The sequence below is a fragment of the Dama dama genome, chromosome 4, assembly GCF_033118175.1.
Source record: "Dama dama isolate Ldn47 chromosome 4, ASM3311817v1, whole genome shotgun sequence".
In the NCBI taxonomy this organism is placed as follows: domain Eukaryota; kingdom Metazoa; phylum Chordata; class Mammalia; order Artiodactyla; family Cervidae; genus Dama; species Dama dama.
Genome location: NC_083684.1, coordinates 56877698 through 56898925, shown reverse-complemented (window position 1 = coordinate 56898925; position 21228 = coordinate 56877698). Strand labels below are relative to the sequence as shown.

Genomic DNA, 21228 nt, shown 5'->3' with positions numbered 1-21228 from the left:
GACTTGTAAAAGTGGGATTTGGAGAGCCTGTGGTGGTAAATTGGGGATGGTGGGAAGACCTGGAGAGGATGAGAGAGAAGGACAGAGGTACAGTGTGTCTGAGCTGACAGAGGGGAGGGAAATTGAGACAGAGATAAGGATGGAGAGACAGAGCAAGTGAACTGAAAGACACTGGGGAGACAGGGCATCAGAGAGAGAGGCCAGGAAGAGACAGAAAGGCAAGGAGGGTCCACTGAAAATGGACATGGAGAGGCTGACCCCTGAGACTCTAAGGAAAGCAATAGATGGGGAAATGACTGATGGGAGATGCAGAAAGATCCAGACCCAGCGATGGGGAGAGAAGCCTCTGAGACAGAAAGTGACAAAGAGTTGAAAAGACAGCAGGGAGAAGCAGAGGCTCGGGAGCAAGAGGGAAAGACCTCAACGTAGCAAGAGAGTCAGAGACAGAGGCAAAGAGAGGAACACGGACAGAAACACACAGAAGCAAAAACAGAAAAGACCAAGAGATACACAGAGACTCAGAGCAGGGGCGGCCACACGCAGGTGGAGACGGACGCAGGGCCCCCTGCCTCGCCAGGGAGGTGATGGCCGACGTCAGGCAGATCTGAGAAATGTGGTGCCCGTGCCCTGCGGAGGGACAGACTGACAAAGCCGGGAGAAACTGGGCGGGGTCCGGGTGGGGTTGATGCCCGCAGGTCCAGGGCGGAGCGGGGAAAGTAGGGCGGGGCCGGCGGCGAGAAGGGGAAGGAAGCGGAGGTGCCGGGCGGGCGCGGGGCGCGGGCAGGAAGCAAGGAGGGGCGGCGGGGCTGGGGCCTCCGGAAAAACGCCCCAACTTCCTGCCCCGCCAGAGCCAGGAAGCGGGAGCCGGGACACCGGGCCCGGGATCGCCGAGCCCGACCTCGGGCGCCCCGCCGGTCACCACCCCGCGCGGACACCAGGTACACCGTCCCTGGCCCCGCCCGGCCTCCCTCCCCTAGGCTGCTAGGGGAAGTAGGGAGGAGGAGGGAGGGGGCTGGGCGCTGCCGGCCTTGGAGGGGCCTCCTACCGGCCCGGCTGAGCCAGCAGCCGCCCCTCCCTGGGCCTCAGTTTTTCCATCTGTCAAAGGGGACAAAGAGAGGAGAAGTAATACTTGCTGAGGGCCCGGTAGGTGAGATGAGGGCTGCAAGCCCGGGGTCAGAGCTTCCCAACTGTCCGGCGGAGGACGGATGATCATTCCCATTGCACGGGTGGGGATACTGAGACCCAGGGAGTAAAACCAACTCGTCCCAAGGCACGCACATCGTGAGACTGAGTGGAGTTGGGATTTGAACTCGCAGGTGCTTTTAGCCAAGCGCCGTCCTCCAAGTCCGCATACTTTAGAGCCACTCAAAAGGAAAAGTGGCGATAGGCCATAGGCTGTCTTACAGCTGAAAGTTGCAGAACGCGTTTGAAAGCATTTTTTGGAAAGATCTTTTTCTGGGTTGGGTCAGGAATTATACCTTGGGAAATAGGTTGTAGGGGACAAAAACTGGAGATCGTTCCCCATTGTACTCATGGGAAGACTGAGGCCCGGGAAGAGGTATTTAGTTTTCTCCAGGTACCGCTGCATGTCAGAGGGAAAGGATTTTGTTTGCAAAATCCAGGATTTTGTTTTGCAGCCCCAGCAGAAAGTGTGCGGGGGTGTCCGGGGGGACTGCAGGGAGAATTAATGTATAGGTGTTGGGAATTCAAGTGGTCCCACGTTAGGGCGGCGAGATAGGACGGGGACCCCAGTCTGGGGGGACGGCTAAGGGTCGGGGCGACTCGGATTGAACGAACACTGATCTGGGGGCTGAAACTATCCCCGCCTCCGGCCTGGGGGCGGGGGGCAGGGGGCGGGGCCCAGGAGAGTGACGGGGGCAGTCGAGACCCGGAAACGCCAGCCCTCCTAGACAGGCCAGAGCGGCCCTATCTGGCCTGCGTGGCTCAGCGGAGAGCTAGAGCGGCCGGCAAGGAGGAGTAGAGTTTTCTGGGCTGGAGCCCGGCAGGAGCAGGCTAGAACGGCTGGCAGGAGGAGTGGAGCTGGACGCAAAGGCCGACCCTGGGCTGGCTAGAGCGACTCCGAGTCGGGGGTGGGGGAGCCCGGAGCCGGCGCGCGGAGGCTTCGGTTCTGGCTGCTGCGGTGCTTCGCCTCCGACCTGGAGCAGGTGAGGGACGCGGCCCCCGCGGGCGTCAGACCCTGACTCCGCACGTCCTCCCCAGCATCCCTGACCATGCACGCTGCCAAGTCCCGTGTAGGATTTAGGGCCCCTGTACACCCGCCACGTCCTACATATGATTTGGGGCTTGTGTAGACCTGCCACGTTCCATATAGATCTCTAGGTCCTACAGACCTCTAAGATTCCTGACTGCCCCGAGTGGAGGTGCAGCTCCTTACAGACTGGGGGTTTCGATACATCAGTAGCATCTGCTAGAATCCGGGGCCTTGTAGACTGTGGGTCTCGGGGACCACCAAACTCCCCTATAGAATTCTGTTCCCCTTTTAAATCTCCAGAGGTCCCACACACTGGCTTCTTTCCCTTATGGACTTACGATCCTGTGGACCAAGGATCCTTGTAGACCACCATGTGTCAAACAGAATCTGGAGCCTTATGCATTCCAAGGACTAACCTTGACTACTTTGTGTTTTAGTTTCTTTAAGGCTCCCAGAGGTTCTTGGAGACCAGGGTCATCCACTCAATATCTTATAGACCCTGAACTGTGAGGCACTCAGTCGTGTCCGGCTCTTTTCGACCCCATGGACTGTACAGCCTGCCAGGCTTCTCTGTCCGTGGAATTCTCCAGGCAAGAATACTGGAGTGGGTAGCTATTCCCTTCTCCAGGGGATTTTCCTGACCCAGGGATCCTTATTGCCGGCAGATTCTTTGTGGTCTAAGCCACCAGGAAAGCCTGTTGTAGACCCTGAGCCCTGCATAATATGCAGGCGCCCATGTAGTCCTTGTGCATGCCCACTTTGTTCTCGGACCCCCACTGTTAAGGACCTTGTCAACCTGCCCTCATCTCCACAGCCCCATGCACACAGCACCCTCTCTGCTGGACCTCAGGCCTTGTCAGTTGCCTTTAGATCCATCTGACCGCTTCCACCTATCACTCTAACTTTGCAGGACTCCTTCATGCCCCATCTTTTAAGGAGCCACCCTCCTCCCCAATCCTCTCTGAGCCCAGGCCTCTGTGGAGCAGCTGAGTCCAGTCTGAACTCTTGCCCAGATCACAGTGTCCACATACCCGGATACCATAGGGAGACCTGCTGTGTCTCAGCTTTGATTGAGATTTCAGTTTCCTAAGGTGGGGGTGCGGATTCTCCATGCTCTCAAAGCAGCACATTCTGGGAGTTAAATGCATAAACTCTGGAGCCAGCCTGCCTGGGTCAGAATCCTGGCAGTGCTTCTTATAAGCTGTGCCTCAGTTTCCTCCTCTGTAAAATGGGAATAATAGCAGTAATAAGAAAACTGCCCAGGGTCACTGAGAGGATTGAGTTTATACCTGTCAAGCACTAATACTGTACTTCATGGCACTTAGTGCACATTCCGCGTTAGCTATTATTTCCTGTCGTGGTGATGAGGAATGAAGGAAGTAATACATATCAAGTGCATGTTCCGAGGCCTGCCTGGCACCTAAGCATTTGCTCAGATAAACCTGTGTCCTTGCCTTGGCCCTTTTGGAATTACCCCTGCCTCTGTCGAACTTTTTCCACCCACCCCTGAGTGGAATGAGCATGGACCCTCCGTGTCCATGGTCATGCCTTCCAGCCCAGAAGCTGCAGCTGGTGGCCTGGTGAAGGCTTTCTGTCTCGGATGGGAGTAATAACAGCACAGGGCTGCTTGTGGTCATGAGGCTTCAGTGAGTTACTCTGTGAGAAGCACTTAGAGCAGCGCCTAGCACACTGTAAGTGCAGTGTAAGTTCAGCTCTCATAATAAATAATTACTACTATTCTTCTGCCTTGGTTTGCAACTTTATTTATGTGAACGTTTAACAATGCTCAGATCTGAAGTCACCCAAGCTTGGATGTTGGACAGACACACTTTATAGAAAAGAATCAAAATGAGGCCTGCTTGGGTGAGCCCATAGGATGGCACTTGGACACTCCAGAAGGCATCATTGTTTAATGATCAGAGTCAAAAGGCCGGCTGCTGTTTATTGAGTGCTAGGGAGGAGGCCAGTGGAAGAGGAGAAGGATCGGACTCAGGCGACTAGGGTTATAAATAGCTTTGGGCTGTGGGGAGAGCCACCCCTCACCCCAGCGGTGCACCCCACCCGTTTCCACAGCTCCTTCCTGCCTGACACACGGGCTCAAGTGGCATTAGTCAGACTAATTAAGAACACCGAAGATGTCGGTGGGAAGACACAGGGACGGGGAGATTCTAAGGGAGACAAGATGGGAGAGACAGCGAGAGATGGGAGAGAGAGAGGGGGGAGACAGCGAGCGACGCGGACAGGTGCGGGGACAGTGGCTGCAGGAACCAGGCGTGGGGAGACAGAGGCCGAGAAGAGCGAGGAGGGAAGACGGAGCAAGAGAAGACAGGGTGGGGCCTCGGCGGATGTGGGGGGAGGGGAGGCAGAGATGGTGGGAAAAAATAAGCCAGGTCTGAAGGAAGGGAGAGAGAAAATGAAGAATCGGGGAGGAAAGAGGCAAAAGACAGGAGGCTGACTCAAGCAAGAGACAGCCAGGGAGGTCTGGCTGGGGAGAGGCAAGTTGGCAGACAGACAGACGGGACAGGTGGATGTGGGGTGAGGGAGACAGAGGCACCTGGGGGGATGAGCTATCTGACGACCGTCCCTTACTTTCTGGGATGGGAGCCGGAAAGATGCCAGGGCCCCAGGAAGAGAAGTGGCTTCCAGGCCCCTTGGTCCCTGAAGGAGGAGGGTTTGCAGTTTTGTTTTCTTCTGTGGAGAGAGCTGGGGGTTGGGGGATTTGCCATTGTGATTTCCTGTCACAGGAAGTGGGGCTGGTGGGTTCAGAGGCAACATCCTGCCCCAAGTCTGTCGCAGGTCAGAGGCAAGCCCCCACACCCCAGTTATCTCCCTCCCAGCTCCCCTCTAACTTTTCCAACTCTGTTGGCCTGCAAGCCCTGGCCCCCTAGGACCCAACTCCCCAACCCCTCCTCGCTTACTTAGATCCAAGAGCCCCCAGGCCCTTCCTCCATCAGGGGACCCCAAATCTCAGGCTCCTGGGCCACAGCTCTCTCATGGACCCAGGCTCCCGTCCTCCAGCTCCCCCCCACACGCGGCTCCCTGTCCTCGGGCTCCCCGCCCTGGCTGGCCTCTGAAGGGCTCTTTGTCGCCACACAGAGGCCCCATTGAGCTGTGGAGGCCGGGATGGGGGGGAGAGGAGGCTGTTTACTCACCTTCGCACCTGGGCCAGGAATCTGTGAGTAACCGCCCTGCTTTCCCTGCCTCCCACCCCTCTAACCGCGGCCCCTCCTCTTCCCCCAGCCCGGCAGAGCCCATGGAGGCAGAAGACGTCGCCCGAGGGGCGGTGAGTGGAGAGGGCCGAGGGGTGAGGGGACTGGGAAGGTGGGGGAGGGGGGTGCTGTGTGGCGGGGAGCAATGTGGGCTGAAGCCATCCCTCGCCTTCCACAGGCCCCAGGGCCCCCCCGACCCGGCCTGGTGCCCGTCAGCATCATCGGGGCAGAGGACGAGGATTTTGAGATTGAGTTGAAGACGGTGAGAGGGAGGCGGGCTGGAAAAGCCTCTGTCTCAGGCTCCCCGGGGCCCCAGCCCTCAAGCCCTATCATCAGCGTCCCCTCCCGCTTACACCCTGTTCTCCATCCTCTGATGCTGTCATTTGGCCTCCTGTCTCTGCCCATCTCTCTCTCTTTTTTAAGGATGTCTTTATTTTTCGGTTGTGCTGGGTCTTCACTGCTGAGCTCGGGCTTTCTCTAGTTGTGGCAAGTGAGGGGGTGGTGCTTCTCTTTGTTGCCCTGCGTGGGCTTCTCAATTGCGGTGGCTTCTCTCCTGTTGCAGAGCACAGGCTCTAGGGGCATGCGGGCTTCCGTAGTTGCTGCACGTGGGCTCAGTAGTTGAGGCGCCCGGGGCTTAATTGCTCTGCAGCATGTGGGGTCCTCCCAGACCAGGGATCGAACTGGCATCCCTTGCATTGCAAGACAGATTCTTAACCACAGGACCACCAGGGAAGCCCCCATCTCTCTTTCATCTTCCTAGTACCTCCTTCCTCATCCCCTCACCCCATCCTCAGTGCCCGTTTCGATATTACAGCACAAGCTGTCAGCCGGTTTACTCTGATCGCGGTTTTTATCGCTGCCCACTCCCTGTAATGACAGCGCAGATCCTCGTTCCATCTCTCCTGATTTCTCTCCTCACCACCCACCGTTAGAACATGAAGTCTCATCCATCCTCCCCACCCCCTAACTGGCCACCATCCCAGCAGTGGCACCATCAGCACCCCCACCCCCCAGCTTGGGTCCTTTGGGGAAGGTGCCCGGGCAGAGGGGCGGGGATCAAGCCCCAAGCCCCTCCTCTGCTCCCCTCTGTCTCACTCCCTTCCCCACCCCTCAGAACCCCGAGGAACAAAACAACCAGTTCCAGAACCTGGATCAGGTGAAGCGGCGCCCGGCCCATCTCATGGCCCTCCTGCAGCACGTGGCCATGCAGTTTGAGCCAGGACCCCTGGTGAGGGCGGGGCTGGGGAGGCACGGGGCGGGGCTGGGACCGGCCGCAGTGTTCAGTGCTTTAGGCCCACGAGGATGAGTCAGGAGGGTCTGGGAAAGAGACCCAGAGCACACAGCTTGAGAGCCAGGAAGCCCGCCATGGGGTCCAGACAAGGTTGCAGCTGCCAGTGTAAATTTCTGAGCAAAACAGGGCGCAGTCTCGCAGAGCAACAGAGAATCCAGCAGCCTGGAGGAAAACCGTGCCCCGGCTGCCCTCCCGTGCCCATGGCAGCATCACTCGTCAGTGACAGCGCCCTTAGCCTCAGAATCTTAATTCTCCACAGGTGCCTCCAGTCAGTGCTTCAGGGCTGGTGGTTGGGAGAAAGCCAGTAGCCTTCTCGGGCCTAGGCAGCACAGCAGGCCCTGGTCCAGAAACAAGGAGACCGCTCCAAGCAGCCCACAAGGCACAGAGGACGTAATGGATGCTACAGAAAACTTGTATCAGGCAGAAAATACTGGGAAGGTGTGAATGCAGAGCCGTATTGTCTGGGAGACGCCTGCAGAGTCTAGAGAACCCGGCAGGTGGCTTAGGGAGGAAGAAGGCCCAGTGCTGGCTGGAGAAGGCTCTGTGGATTGGGGTCCTGCCCCATGAGGACCCCACGCAGCCCAGCATAGGCTGGGAGTTGGGCTTAGACCAGGGCACTGCTCTGTACTGGACGTGGGTCGTAGTGTTGGTTGCTCAGTCGTGTCTGACTCAGCAACCCCATAGACCATAGCCCACCAGACTCCTCTGTCCATTGAATTCTCCAGGGAAGAATACTGGTGTGGGTAGCCATTCCCTTCTCCAGGGGATCTTCCCAACCCAGGGATCAAACACAGGTCTCTCACAAAACAGGCAGATTCTTCACCATCTGGAACCACCAGGGAAGCCCCCTCCAGAAAATAAGGAGACTGATGGAAGTGGCGGAAAGGGATGCCTGGGGGTGGCAGAGAGAAGGCTATATTGACTGACACCAAAGTATCAGAAACAGGAAATCAGGAAATTGCCAGAAAAGTCCTGTCCCCTCTGCAGCCTCCCCTAATGCCTAAGGCACTGGCCTTCTGGGCAAAGGAGTCCCCCTGCTGAGCCTGAGTGTTTCTGGAACTTGAGCTCCTGGAACTTAGCCCAGGGGTTGTGCTGGTTGTTGTGTCCCTTTCCAGATGTGGAAACTGAGGCCTCGCCAGGGTCAGGGGTGTGACTAACGTGACCCGGATGGCCTTTGGCGTTTTGAGATTTGTCCTCATGCCGTTCCCTCACCTCACTGACTGGTGGAGCGGCCGGGAGATGGTTGTGGTCGCCTGGGCTGCTTCCTCTTAGCCTCAGATGGAGTTTTGATTTTTTTTGGGGGGGTGGGGGGTGGGAAGGGGGCAGGTGTAGATTACTGGGGCGAGTCCTTAGCCGACTGAGACCATGTCCCTTACCCAGTGAGAGTGTGCCAGGAGCCAGGACAGGTTGGAGGCCCCACAGCATTGCCACTGTCAGCCAGCAGAGGGCTCCCTCCACAGGCAACCTCAGGGAATGCTTGACGAATGAATGAGTGAGCGAGCATCACTCGTCCTTCTGTTTACGTGATCAGCCCCGCTGTGCGCTAGGCCCTGAGACACCGATGAATCAGAACCTCCTGGCTGCCACACACACACACCCTTGAGTAACACAGTATTGCTTGGCGATGGAGAGTCGCAGAGACAGACTGCCAGAAATCCAATCGCAGTTTTGTCACTTACTAGCTGTTTTCTCATCTGCAACAACGGGATAATGATGGTCCTCCCCATGGTTGAACAGATTAATGCAGGTGGAGGGTTTGGACAGTGTCGGGGATGCACTGAGCCCTCTTAGTATAGCTGGGGGTGGTGATGGTTGTAACAGCAGCAGCAGCGAGAAGACAGACCAAAGAACCATTTCACAGGAGAGAAAATTAAGGGAATGGTGCAGTGGCCCTGGGCAGCTATGCGGGAGTCGGGTGTTGGGATGCGGGACATCGGGGAGCACTTCCCAGAGGGTTTGCACCCCGAGGCTTTCCAAGGGGCAGTGCGGTTTGGGAGGGGGGGAAGAGGATGGGTCACGCTCTGTGTCCCGCAGCTCTGCTGCCTGCATGCGGACATGCTCGGCTCCCTGGGCCCCAAGGAGTTCAAGAAGGCCTTCATCGACTTCTACCACAGCTTCCTGGATAAGCACTCGGTGAGAGACCCCTTCTAGGGCCCCCCGTCCCCCATCCCCAACCCCCTGGGCAGCCACCCTGCTCCTCCCAACCTCCACCCTGCTGAGGACAGTGTGAAGGGAGGCCTGGCCCGCCCGGTGGGAGACCTCGTGCCAGCCTGGCTCTCCATCCACTGCTCCTCCCGTCAGAGCACCGTTCCCACCTGCTGCCTGGGCTGCCATCCCTTCATCCCATCACGGCTGCCCCTTCACTGCCGCGTCCTCCCCTTCACTCCATTCTCTCTCCTGAGCAGATTCTGCGAGTGATGGTCCCTCCCACCGTGGCCTTTGAACTTGGTAAGGAAATGAAAGGGGACTTTGGGGTGAGGGAGAAGTCGCGAGCAGGGACCAGGACCCCCCCCCGGGGTGGGAGGCCACACTCGCACCACGGTCCCTGGACAGCGGAGATGCCTTCCTTTCTAACGGCCACCCCAGCCCAAGGAAGCATGGCTGTCAGAGTCCAAGGGTGGGCAGGGCGAGGGGCGGACTCACGGCCCAGGGAACTGGCCCCCAGCCCGGGCCCCGTTGTCCCGCAGACCGCACGCGGCCTGACCTCTTCTCCGAGGACCTCCAGCGGCAGTTTGTGCAGGAGGTGGTACAGAGCCAGCAGGTGGCCGTGGTCCGGCAGCTGGAGGACTTTCGCTCCAAGAAGCTCATGGGCATGACACCCTGGGAGCAGGAGCTGGCCCAGCTGGGGGCCTGGGTGGCGCGGGACCGTGCCAGCTATGAGGCCCGGGAGCGGCATCTGGCTGAGCGGCAGCTGACCCACCTGGAGGAGATGCAGTAAGTGGGGCAGGTTTCTCCTTAGCCCAGGGGGCACCCTCTGCTATCCCATCCTCGTCCCATCTGCTTCCAGGCTTCCTCTTCAGCTTCAGGGGTCATTTCCACGCATTTGGTTTCCTCTCCTAACTTCTGGGGCCCTTGTGTGCATGCTTCAGTCATGTCCAGTTCTTTGCAACCCCATGGACTGTAGCCCATCAGGCTTCTCTTGTCCATGGGATTCTCCAGGCAAAAATACTGGAATGGGTTGCCATGCTCTCCTCCAGGGGCCCTTACTGACCCAGGGATCAAACCTGTGTCTCTTGTCTATCTGCATTGCCAGGCAGGTTCTTTACCACTGGTGCCACCTGGGAAGCCTTCACATTTTCACCCATCTGGTTTTGCATCTTCCCTTCCCAGCTTGGGGGTCCCTCCCAGTTCCCAGGTCTCATCCATGGTCTTGCATTCAGGCCTGGGCTTTGGGGCCTGCCCTTGCAACTCCCACCGCCCCGAGTGAGGGTCTCTCCTCCAGCAACTGTCCATCCCAGATGCTTTGGCAGAGTGCCCCCCACCTTTGAAGGGGACAGTGACCTGTTGGGCTGGGTAGTCAGGGACCCCAGGCTTAGCACATTGCTCACAGACTTTTTCTTCTTACAGGCACACCATCTCTAATGATGAAGAGAAGAGGTGATGGAAGCAGAGGCTGGCAGGGAGATTGGTGTCACGGGCCTGAAGGGGGGTGGTCTACCTGGGGGCCTGGGTGTTGAGCTGCATGCCCGGCTCCATTCCCTAGAACCTCCTCTCTCTCCCTTTGCTCAGATGCTCAGCAGGAGGTGGTTGTGGGGCTGGGGTGGGAGGTGAGCGGAGGGAAGCTGTGGGGGGCGGCAGGGTCCCTGCGTCGTTGGGAGCCTGCGTGTCTGTCCGTGTGCCCTCACTGTCCCCTCCCCACAGTGCCGCCGTGGTCAACGCCATCAGCCTGTACATGCGGCACCTTGGGGTGCGGACCAAGAGCGGGGACAAGAAGTCCGGGAGGAATTTCTTTCGGAAAAAGGTGCTTCCCTGAGAGCCCAAACCTGGCCCTTTCCTCCCCAGAGAAGGCCTTCCCCCCTCCACCCCAGGAAACCTCTATGCCCCTGAGGTTTGAGCCCTCTGTTGACATCGGTCCAGAAATGCCAAGCCCCCTCTACCCCCCTTCCCCAGATGATAGGGAACCGGCGGTCAGATGAACCGACCAAGACCAAGAAAGGCCTGAGCAGCTTCCTGGATGCCGCCCGCTGGAACCGGGGAGAGCCCCAGGGTGAGGTGCCCAGCCTTGGCCCTGCCCCGACTTCCCCGTGTTGCCCCTATCTCACGGTCCCATCTCTCGTTTCAGCCCCAGATTTTCGACACCTGAAGGTCGAGGTTGATGGTAATGGTCCTGAATCTAGAGCATCATCCATCCTGGGGACCTAAGAGGGGAGGTGGGGGGACCCACACGATTTGAGGGAGGAGGGGCGAGGGGCTAGGACTCTTGGGTCCGAGGGTGGAGGAGGGGTCTCCTGGGTGATGGGGAGGACCTTAGCCTCTTAGATCCCCCAGCCCTTGTGGATCTGATTCGCTTGACTCTCATACTCCGTTTTCTCCCTCAATACGTCCCCAGCTGAGAAGCCGGGCCTTACAGAACGTAAGGGAGGTCAGGGGGCTCCTTCCCGGGACCGGAATCTCGGAGGCCCTGGGCAGGACACCCCTGGAGTTTCTCTGCACCCTCTGTCTGGGGACAGCCCTGACCGGGAGCCAGGTGAGTTTCCTATACCCCCCAGCAGAACAGCCCCTTGGTCCGCTGCCCTCCCTGCTTCTTGCCACTAGTGTTACTGATAACGACTTCCTTCCCCTGGTTTACCTTTTCCACGGCTTTCCTCCTAAGCTCTGACCTCTGTCCTGGTGATGGATTTCCCCACCTCCTTGGACTACATTTCCCATCAGCCCCCATGGTTTCATTTCCCAGAACCCTCTAAGTCCATGACCGATCAACCCCCTTAGATGGTGAACCTGGCTGCTCCATGGAAAGGTCTCCCACTCCTTGGGTGACGCCCCCCAGAAAGCCACTTGGCCAGGGCCTGGGTTCAAATCCTGGTTCTGCATTTTACTTATGTCAGATCTTAGAAACCCCTCCTCTCTCTGAACCTCAGCCTCCTCCCCTCCAAATGGGATACATTCTCTTCCCACAAGTCCCAGTGGAGTGTTGGGAGAATGAATGAATGTGGAGGCATCCAGTCTCCTCTCCAAGTGGGAGACTGGCACCTCAGTTTTGCGACATCTTCACCCACTGGGCCCTAGCTGCCCAGGGCCCTGTTTTCAGAGCTCTTTCCATCTGTCTGTGCATGTGTTTAGTCATTCAGTCGTGTCCAACTCTTTGCAACCCCATGGACTATACGGTCCAGGGAATTCTCCAGGCCAGAAATACTGGAGTGGATAGCCTTTCCCTTCTCCAGGGGATCTTCCCAGCCCAGGGATCAAACCCAGGTCTCCCACATTGCAGGCAGATTCTCTACCAGCTTCCATCTGTCTGTCCCCCACTAAAATACAGAGCAGCCACGTGGTGTTGGCCAGGCAGTGGATGGTTCAAGGAATGGAGGCCCCCAGGGTGTAGGGGGGTGTGGGTCTCACCACCGCAGGGGCTTTCCAGCCAGCCTTGCTTCCCCCGTCACATGGTCCCCACAGGTGTTGATGCCCTCCTGGAAGTGGGGGACCCGCCCCCGCAGGGCCCAGCCAGCCTGGACACCCCAGCGCCCCCAGAGACCACGGAGGAGGGTGCCGACACAGAGAGGTGCCCGGGGCGGGCGCAGGCTGGGCGGGGGAGGGTACGTGTTGGGAGTCATGTTGCCACTTGCACCTGCCTGTCCCCAGCCAAGCCGTCTCCACTCTGCCCTGCTCCTCCCTCTTCGCCTCCTCTCCCTTCTTCCTCCGCTCTGCCTTTCCCCATCTCTCCCTTCATTCCTTCTTCCTCCCTTTCTCCTTCCCTTCTTCCTCTCCTTCCTTTTTCACTGAATTTTTTTCTCCTCTCCCCTTGCCCCCTCTTGCTCTCCTTTCCTCCCGCTTCCTCTTCTCCCACTTCACTCCCTCTCGGCTCTTCCTGGCCCCTCTCCCTCTGCCCCACTACCACCCCCTCTTCCTTCCGTCCCCCCACCCGCCCCACCAATTCTTAAGCCTCCAGCCCAGCCTCCTTGCTCCTGCCTCCCAGCGCCCCCTCCCTCCCTCGCCCCAGCCCTCTGTGCTCCATGCCTGGGGGCCCTGTCCTCCTCACAGTTGGGGGGCAGGCTCTGCCCCCTGCCAGTCCTCGTGCCGCTGCTTTGGGGACCCTGTGGTGGGTGGGGGAGGTGAGTCGGGTTCCCTCTGGGTCCACCTCTGACCCTCTCCCCCTCTCTCCCCAGAAAGTGGAAGAGGTGGGTGCCTGGGCCCTGGGTGGGGGGAGGGCTAGCCCCTCCCCCATTTCTCCTAGCCCCTCCCCTCCCCCCAGGGGCCACCCCTTCCCCTTCACCCCTGTGAGGGGTGGGTGGGGACACCACCCTCCCAGCCGAAGAGCTAAGTATTGAAACCCCCCTCCCCGCCTTGCCTCCTGGCTCTGCCCCCATCCCCCTGCCTCAGGGAAGGGAGGGGGCAGTCCTTTGCTCCCTACTGGGTTCCCCGTCCCTGTCCCTCCCCCACCAGTTTCAGTATCCCTTCTGACCACCCCCCACTGCCCCTGCACCCCGAAGTTACACTGGTCCTTCTGACTCTCTCCTCTCTTCTGTTGCATGTTTGATCCCTGTGCTGGTCTCTCCCCATCTCTCCCTGTCCCTGTCCCGGTCCCTCCCCGTCTCCCTCCCCGTCTCTCCCTGTCCCGGTCTCTCCCTGTCTTGGTCTCTCCCCGTCTGTCCCTGTCCCCGTCTGTCCCTGTCCCCGTCTCTCCCCGTCTCTCCCTGTCCCGGTCTGTCCCTGTCCTCCTCTCTCCCCATCTCTCCCTGTCTTGGTCTCTCCCTGTCTCTCCCTGTCCCGGTCTCTCCCCGCCTGTCCCGGTCGGTCTCTCCCTGTCTCTTCCTGTCTTGGTCTCTCCCTGTCCCGGTCTCTCCCCGTCTCTCCCTGTCCCCGTCTCTCCCTGTCCCCGTCTCTCCCTGTCCCCGTCTCTCCCTGTCCCGGTCTCTCCCCGTCTCTCCCTGTCCTGGTCTCTCCCTGTCTCTGTCCGGGCCTGACTCTGTCCTTGGCCTCGGGGTCCAGGCTGTCAGGGCGTCTGGGGCGCTCAGAGAGCCTGCGGGTGAGTGACCGCCGCCGGCCTTCCCGGGGCAGCCTCGGGGCTAAGGGCCGGGGTGGGGGCCGCTCCCGGAGCGACGTGGACATGGACCCCAGCTCCGCCACGGCCGTGCTTGGCCCTGCCCGACGAGCCACGTACGTCACTCCCCGCCCTGCCCCCCGCATCCACCGAGGCAGCCTGGAGAGTCAGGGAGGCCAGGGTGGGGAATATCGGATGCTGAGGTCACTGTGGGCCTCCAGTGGTCACAGGAGAGGGGTGAGCCGCTGCTTTCCAGAGATCTGGGGGCCAGTCCGCAGCTTGGCTGCCCTAGGGGATGGGCGTGGAAGGAGTCAAAGGCTCTTTCCTGGGATGCCCCGAGCCAGGCACCTGACGAGGCCTCTGTCCCACAGCCCGGAGCCTGGAGACGAGGGGGAGCCGGGCCGATCGGGACTAGAGCTGGAACCGGAGGAGCCGCCTGGCTGGCGAGAGCTTGTCCCCCAGGACATTCTGCACAACCTGCCTAGGAGCCAGGTGAAGCGGCAGGAGGTCATCAGTGGTGAGTGCCACCCCCTCCAGCCCACTATGGCCAAGGACACAGCCCACCTCTGGCAAAGACAGACGCAGGGGGATGGCCGTCTTGTTGTTGCTTACACCAGAGCTTGAAGGCCGCCCAGTTCTCTCAGAGGGCCATTTGTTAGCTAAATTGTAGAACATCCCAGGGAAGGAATGGGAAGGCAGCTGTTGGAAGTGACATTTCCAAGGAATTTATTCTGTTTTGGCCACGCTACGCAGCATGTGGGATCTTAGTTCCCTGACCAGGGATTGAACCCATGCTCTCTCCCTGCAATGGAAACACAGAATCGTAACCACTGGGCCGCCAGGGAAATCCTCTCTAAAGAATTTTTTGTAGTGCGGGACAATGTTGACGTGAACAGCCAGAAACAGTCTATAAAAGTTGCATTTCTAGCACAAGCCTTTGTCTCCTTGTTTGTGAAATGTGAGCAGTGATAACTCCTCCCTTAAAAGTCCCACAGAGATAAAGATGAGATGATTCATGCATTCAGCACAGTGATGGGTCCAGGGACAGAGCATTCAGCTGTGACTGCTATTACGACTATGATCTTAAGCACTCAGGGGAGAAAAAGATTCCCACTCAGAAAAGTTTGGGAAGATAATATATTTTTAGCAATGCTTGCTTCTGAGCTGAGAGATACCATATTTGTCTTAATTCTTCCCTGTGATTTCAAATTGTGTCTGTGTTGAGAGAGGTTTGCCAGATGTAGAGTGTTTTGGGAAACTCATTTGGAAGTTAATTTACAGGTTATTTAATGGCTGAGAAGGATTCTCATTCAGAAGTTTTAGGGCAGTGGTTAGATGCCCTTTGGGTCACAGATCCTTCTGAGGATAATGATCAAAACATTCCCAGTTCCATCTGATAGAATTTTCTGGAATGATGGTAACATGCAATAAATATCTGTCTGTACTTTCCAACATGGTAACCACCAGCCACATAACAGCTGTTGAGCATCTAAAGCATGGTGAGCACAACTGAGAGCTGAATTTTGCATTATATTTCATTTTAATTAAGCAAAATTTAAGAGTTATTGGCATAGCTAGTGGCTACCACATTGGACAGCATGGCAGTTTCTCTCACCAGAAATATATGCATACTTAACATACAAAATCGTGCATATAGTCTCTGGGGATTTGAGGGATCACTGGAACTCAGGCATGCACCCCCTGGAGCCCCCTGGATCCCAGGCCATCAACCTGTCAGAGAGTCATTGTGCCAGAAACAGCCTGAGAAACTTGCTGGATGGTTAGACTTGAAATGCAGCTGCAGGCAGTGAGGCGACCAACTTGTCCCCAATTTTCCTGGGACTGTCCTGGTTTGGGGACTTCCCAGGTGGTACAGTTGGTAAATACTGCCTGCCAATGCAGGAGATGCCAGAGATATGGGTTCAATTCTTGGGTTGGGAAAATTCCCTGGAGAAGGAAATGGCAACCTGCTCCAGTATTGCCTGGGAAATCCCATGGGTGGAGGAACCTGGTGGGTTACAGTCCATGGGGTCACAGAGAGTCAGACATGACTGAGCGTGCATGCCCACACGACCTAGTTTTAGCACTGAAAATCTCATGTCCCGGGAAACTCATGGTATGAGGCAAACTGGGACTGCTGGTCCCCTTGGCTGGCTGCAACTGCCATATGGGAAAGGCAGTGGGGTGGAGGAATTCTCAGTGGCTGTTTCAGGGGTGAGTGGCTCCACCCAGAGCCTTCCTTGTGCCATCCCCTCCCCACCCTGCCTCTGAGAGGGCCCCCCCACACCCCCAGAGTCTGCATGCTCCCCAACTCCAACTGCCTCCTGTCTGCTGTCCCCACAGAGCTCCTGGTGACGGAGGCGGCCCATGTGCGCATGCTCCGCGTGCTCCACGAACTCTTCTATCAGCCCATGGCAGACGGGGGCTACTTCACCCAGCAGGAGCTCCAGACCATCTTCCCCAGCCTGGACGAGCTCATCGAGGTGCATTGTGAGTGCGGGACTGTGGCCCTCTCATCGTTCCACCTGCCAGCTCTCTGTTCCGTTGCCTTGCCGTTGACCCCGGGCAGCCTCTGGTCTAGCACTGGGGAGGGCCACACTCCAGATCCCCAGATCCCCAGAGCTCACCTCCTAGGGACACATCATCAACAGGCATGGGGCGGGGAGTTGGGGGGGGGCAGTCACTGGCCCCAAGGATCCAACACACCCACCTGCAGCCCGAGCCCCCACCCCCCAGCACCCGACCAGCTCTGCATCCAATCTCGGGGACTCTGACAGAGCACCACCTTTCCTCTCTGCTCCCTACAGCCCTATTGCTTGATTGCCTGATGAAGCGGAGGCAGGACAGTGGCTACCTCATCGAGGAGATCGGAGATGTGCTGCTGGCCCGGGTGAGAGAGCCCCGCCCAGACACCGCCCACTTGCCCCTCCCCCTCAACTGTCCCGCCCCTCCCCTCCACTGCCCCGCCTCCCCATCGCCCCGCCCCGCCCTCTCTGCCTGGCTGGGGACCTGGGACCCAGGCCCAGGGTCTCAACCTTACCTGCATCCAAGCCCCAGGGGTCTGGGCCTCTAGCCCTGACCTCCATCCCACCTGAGATACCCTCCCTGACCTGCCTCTCGCTGTAGTTCGATGGTGCCGAGGGCTCGTGGTTCCAGAAGATCTCCTCCCGCTTCTGCAGCCGCCAGTCATTCGCCTTAGAGCAGCTCAAAAGCAAACAGCGCAAGGAACCCCGGTTCTGTACCTTCGTGCAGGTGAGGTGGGGGGGGAGGTGGTCTAGGCCCCAGGGTCCCTGGGGAGGGGGCCAGCGTCCTGGTGTCTCAGCGCTGCCGTTCCTGCAGGACGCCGAGAGCCGGCCCCGGTGCCGCCGGCTGCAGCTGAAGGACATGATCCCCACGGAGATGCAGCGTCTGACCAAGTACCCGCTGCTTCTGCAGAGCATCGCGCAGAACACAGGTAGAAAGAGCGGCCCCGCCCCGTCCTTCCGGACCCTGGCTCTCCAGCCTCCAGCCTTGGCCTCGCGACCCGGAGCTTCCAGGGTTGGGGTTCACCCCGGGGCCGGTCTTCCGCTTTCCCCACAGAAGAGACCGCAGAACGGGAGAAAGTGGAGCGGGCAGCCGAGTGTTGCCGGGAAATTCTGCAACACGTCAACTATGCCGTTCGGGACATGGAGGACCTGCTGGTGAGCAGGGTGGGGCCCTGGGCAGGGGTGGTGGGGCGTGCATATGCAGGGGTCTGTGGAAGCCGGTGACCCTCCCTTCCCTGCCCCTAGCGGCTCAAGGATTATCAGAGGCGCCTGGATTTGACCCACCTGCGGCAGAGCAATGACCCCATGCTGAGCGAGTTCAAGGTGCCCTCCCCGCTCCCCTCGCCTCCTCTCACCCTACCCTGGGCATTCTCTGATAGCACACCCAGGAAGCAAGAGGGGCCCCTCAGCTCTGACCCCACCCCCCTCATTTCCCAGCGGGGAATGAGCTGACCTGACCGACCCCCCGTGGTCATCCCCACCTTCCCCCGCCCCACCATCGGCTTCACCGGCCATCACCCCTTCCTGCCTGCCTCCAGAACTTGGACATCACCAGCAAGAGGTTGATCCACGAGGGCCCACTGACGTGGCGGGTAACGAAGGACAAGGCTGTGGGTGAGCGCCAGAGCAGCGAGCAGGGCGGGGTGGAGGGGTGCCTCGGGGCCAGGGTGTCGGGGGGGTGCTGAGCCCTGCCCCCAACCCGCAGAGGTGCACGTGCTGCTGCTGGATGACCTGCTGCTGCTGCTTCAGCGCCAGGACGACCGGTTCTTGCTTAAGTCGCACAGCCGGACGCTGACGCCCACGCCCGACGGCAAGACCATGCTGCGGCCGGTGCTGCGGCTCACCTCCGCCATGACCCGCGAGGTGGCCACCGGTGAGCCCCCGGGCACGGCCGTCCCCAGGATGGCGGAGGAACCCTTCGAAGAGCTGGGCGCGCATGCTCTGTGACCGGGGCGGGGGGGGGGGGGGGGGGGGGGGGGCCGGCGGCTAGCTGGCCGCCCTGAGGCTGAGGCTTGGGGGGGCAGGGGGGGCGGACCCTGGACTGGACACGGCCAGGGTGCCAGGCTGGTTTGTGAATTTTATTAAGTTAAATGGGAAACTGCCCCCAGGTTTTTGCACAGAAGAGCTGCCAGTTCTAAGTAGTATTTTGTAAAGATGCCCTGGCCCCATCTTGGGGGCTGTAGAGAGCAGCGATTGAAACCTGGTGGGGCCATGGTGGTGGGAGGGTGCTGGAGGTCTTGGAGGTAGAGCTGACAGGGCTGTCATTTCCTGATTAGATGAGGGAGGGCTCTGGACGGGGGCAGAGTAGGTGAGTTGAGTCCTGGGAGCCCTAAGGTCATGGAGGATTTCCCCAGGTGCATGTTGGGGTGACCCTGGCTTTGAGCCTCACTTTTCCCTCCCCCTGCAGATCACAAAGCCTTCTATGTCATTTTTACCTGGGACCATGAGGCCCAGATATACGAGCTGGTGGCGCAGACGGTGTCCGAGAGGAGGATGTGAGTGGGTCTGGATTCCTGGAACGGGTGGAGGAGGAGAAGAAGGAGGCCCAGGCCCCAGGGTCTCTGGGGACAGGGTGGGGGTGGGATGTCCTGGCCCAGGGTCTGGGGGCTCTGACGGCCCACGGGGCTGGCCTGTCTCCTCAGCTGGTGTACTATCATCACCGAGACCGCTGGATGCCTGAAGGTCCCCGCCCCCACCTCCCGACCAAAACACCGGCCCAGCCCCAGCAGGTGAGGGGACCAGGGGAGGGAACCAGAGGTCTAGGGGCAGCCTCCCTGTGTGTCCCCAGAACCTGAGCTCCAGCCCAGTCTCCATGTGCATGCATGTGCACGTGTGTGTCTATGTGCATGCACGTGAAGGTGTGTGCAGGTGTGCACCCACCCCACCATGGCCCATCTGTCTCCAATCCAGGCCTCTCTGTCTTCCACTGGCCAAGCCTCTCTGTCTCCCTGTCTCCCAAACTCGACCTTTATCTCTATCTCCGGACCTCCCTGCCTTCCCCACCTCCAGCTCCCTGTCTCCCTGCCCCTGCTGCCCACCAGGGCCAGGGCGGTGGGGTCACCCGGCACTTGCTCCCCCCAGCACCCGTGAACCCCTGCTTAGCAGCTCCGAAAATGGCAATGGCAGCCGAGAGATGCCCCCAGTGGATGGTGAGCCTAGATAGAAGGGCGATGAGTTGGGGTGGGGGGCTCCACAGGAAGCCTGGCAGGGACTGAGCCCCTTCTCCCCAACCCAGGCCGGATGGAGAGACTCTTCAACTCCCTCCTGCCCTTCTGCAGACAAGGCCTTGAGGGCCAGCTCGCTGCCAAGGCCCTTCAGAAAGGTAGCTCAGCCCCACCTGCGCAGGGCGGCCACCGCCTGCCCCCACACTGCTTTCCCACCTGCCTGTGCTCAGCCACCAGAAGCAAACCCACCCAGTCCACCCCGTGCACAGCCCCAGGCTGCACCAGCGTCCTTGGTGGCCCCAAGCCCCTCTGCCTCCTGCAGCCCCTGTCCCTTCCTGACCTTCAGTTCAGCCTCTCCCCGGGGCCCATCTCTGTGCTTGGTGCCCTGCTCCTCAGCCCCAGTTTCACACCCCTGCACCCCTCCACCCCTCCTCGCATCCCCCAGCCCCTCCCGCAGGTCTGGCTAACCAGAAGCTCATTCCCACCGTAGGCCCACACCCATCCCCAGCTACATCTCCCAGCCCTCACCACCCCCCACGTCTGACTCTATCCCCTCACCCCTGTCCAGTGCTGACCCTGAAACAGCTCCTGTTGCCTTCGGAGGAAGACAGCGGGGCAGGACCTCCCCTCGAAGGGGATGGGGTCCCAGGGGGCGGCCCCTCAAGCCCAACGCAGCATCAGGAAATTCGGGAGAAGCTGCTCAGCCTGGAGGAGACCATTAAGCAGCTGGAGGTGGTGTGGCCTGGGGGTGGGAGTGGGGAGGAAGGGGCTGACTAAGTGGAAGCCCTTCTCACTGATGATCCCCCAAAACCAGGAGGTGGAGGAGGAGTTTTGCCGCCTGAGACTCCTCCTGTCTCAGCTTGGGGAGAACAGCGTCCCCCAGTCTGGCTGTACCTGAGGCCCCCTGCCCCAGGCAGGTGAGTGGGGGGCCAGGGGAGCCGGGCACAGGCCAGAGAGGAGGCGCCCGAGTGACCCCACTGGATGCTAACAGCTGCCTAGCCCTGTCCGTTTCTCTCCCTCCATCTTTGACTTTCTGCATCTCCCCACTCCGCCTCCTGTCTCCATCTCTGTTTCTCTGGCTCTTCTGTGCTTCTTTCCCACCCTCCCCTTCCACCCTGTCCATCTCTCTCCATCTCTCTCCGCATCTCCCTTCTGCTCCTGCCTCTCCCCTGCCCCCAGGCCTTTCGCAAGGAGAGGGCCACCCGCCACCGCACGACCACCGACCACCCAGACCACCGACTACCCAGCGTCTCCAACCCCAGGGGCCTGAGGAGAGGGAGCTGGGCTGCCCCGGGCCATGCCTTGGGGGGTGGAGGGCGCCCAGATGGGATCACTGCCCCCAGCCACCTCCCACTGGCTTTGGCCTTCTCTCCCTCCCACTTGGGGGACTCAGGGCTTCATTCCGGGGGGGCCCCACCTGGCCCCCATTCCTGGGCCATCTCAGTATTGCCTGGGTGGGGGTGGGGGTGGCCAAACCCTCCAACCCCCACCCCCCAAGTGCCTTTGCTCTGTTTTTATACCCTGAATTGGAGGTTTATTTTTTAATATATATTATCTAAGAAGAGGTCTGAGTGTGTGAGGGTGGGGAAGGGCCCCAGAATGGCGTCTGGAAACCCCCCCAAGACTGTCTGG

The 21228-nt window shown here is 59.6% G+C and overlaps 1 protein-coding gene across 4 annotated transcripts; it reads left to right on the top strand.

Moving 5' to 3' along the window:
• Positions 1-737: 737 nt before the first annotated feature.
• On the top strand, positions 738-21158 carry ARHGEF1 (Rho guanine nucleotide exchange factor 1). 4 transcript variants are annotated; one of them, XM_061139448.1, is made up of 31 exons: positions 738-938; positions 5453-5495; positions 5600-5683; positions 6536-6649; positions 8747-8845; positions 9118-9160; positions 9400-9646; positions 10280-10309; positions 10574-10673; positions 10823-10919; positions 10995-11030; positions 11262-11399; positions 12323-12428; positions 13033-13044; positions 13856-14023; positions 14279-14424; positions 16251-16397; positions 16715-16797; positions 17034-17159; positions 17247-17361; positions 17487-17587; positions 17678-17755; positions 17971-18046; positions 18138-18305; positions 18840-18927; positions 19075-19161; positions 19514-19581; positions 19668-19754; positions 20165-20328; positions 20411-20513; positions 20776-21158. In XM_061139448.1, the coding sequence occupies exons 2-30, from the start codon at positions 5466-5468 to the stop codon at positions 20492-20494; spliced, it is 2922 nt and encodes a 973-aa protein (XP_060995431.1). In that variant the 5' UTR covers positions 738-938; positions 5453-5465; the 3' UTR covers positions 20495-20513; positions 20776-21158. The 4 variants fall into 4 exon arrangements, with proteins under 4 accessions (XP_060995431.1, XP_060995430.1, XP_060995429.1 ...); XM_061139446.1 differs by lacking the exon at positions 738-938 and adding an exon at positions 1917-2165; XM_061139449.1 differs by lacking the exon at positions 738-938 and adding an exon at positions 4392-4542.
• The last annotated feature ends 70 nt before the right edge of the window (positions 21159-21228 follow it).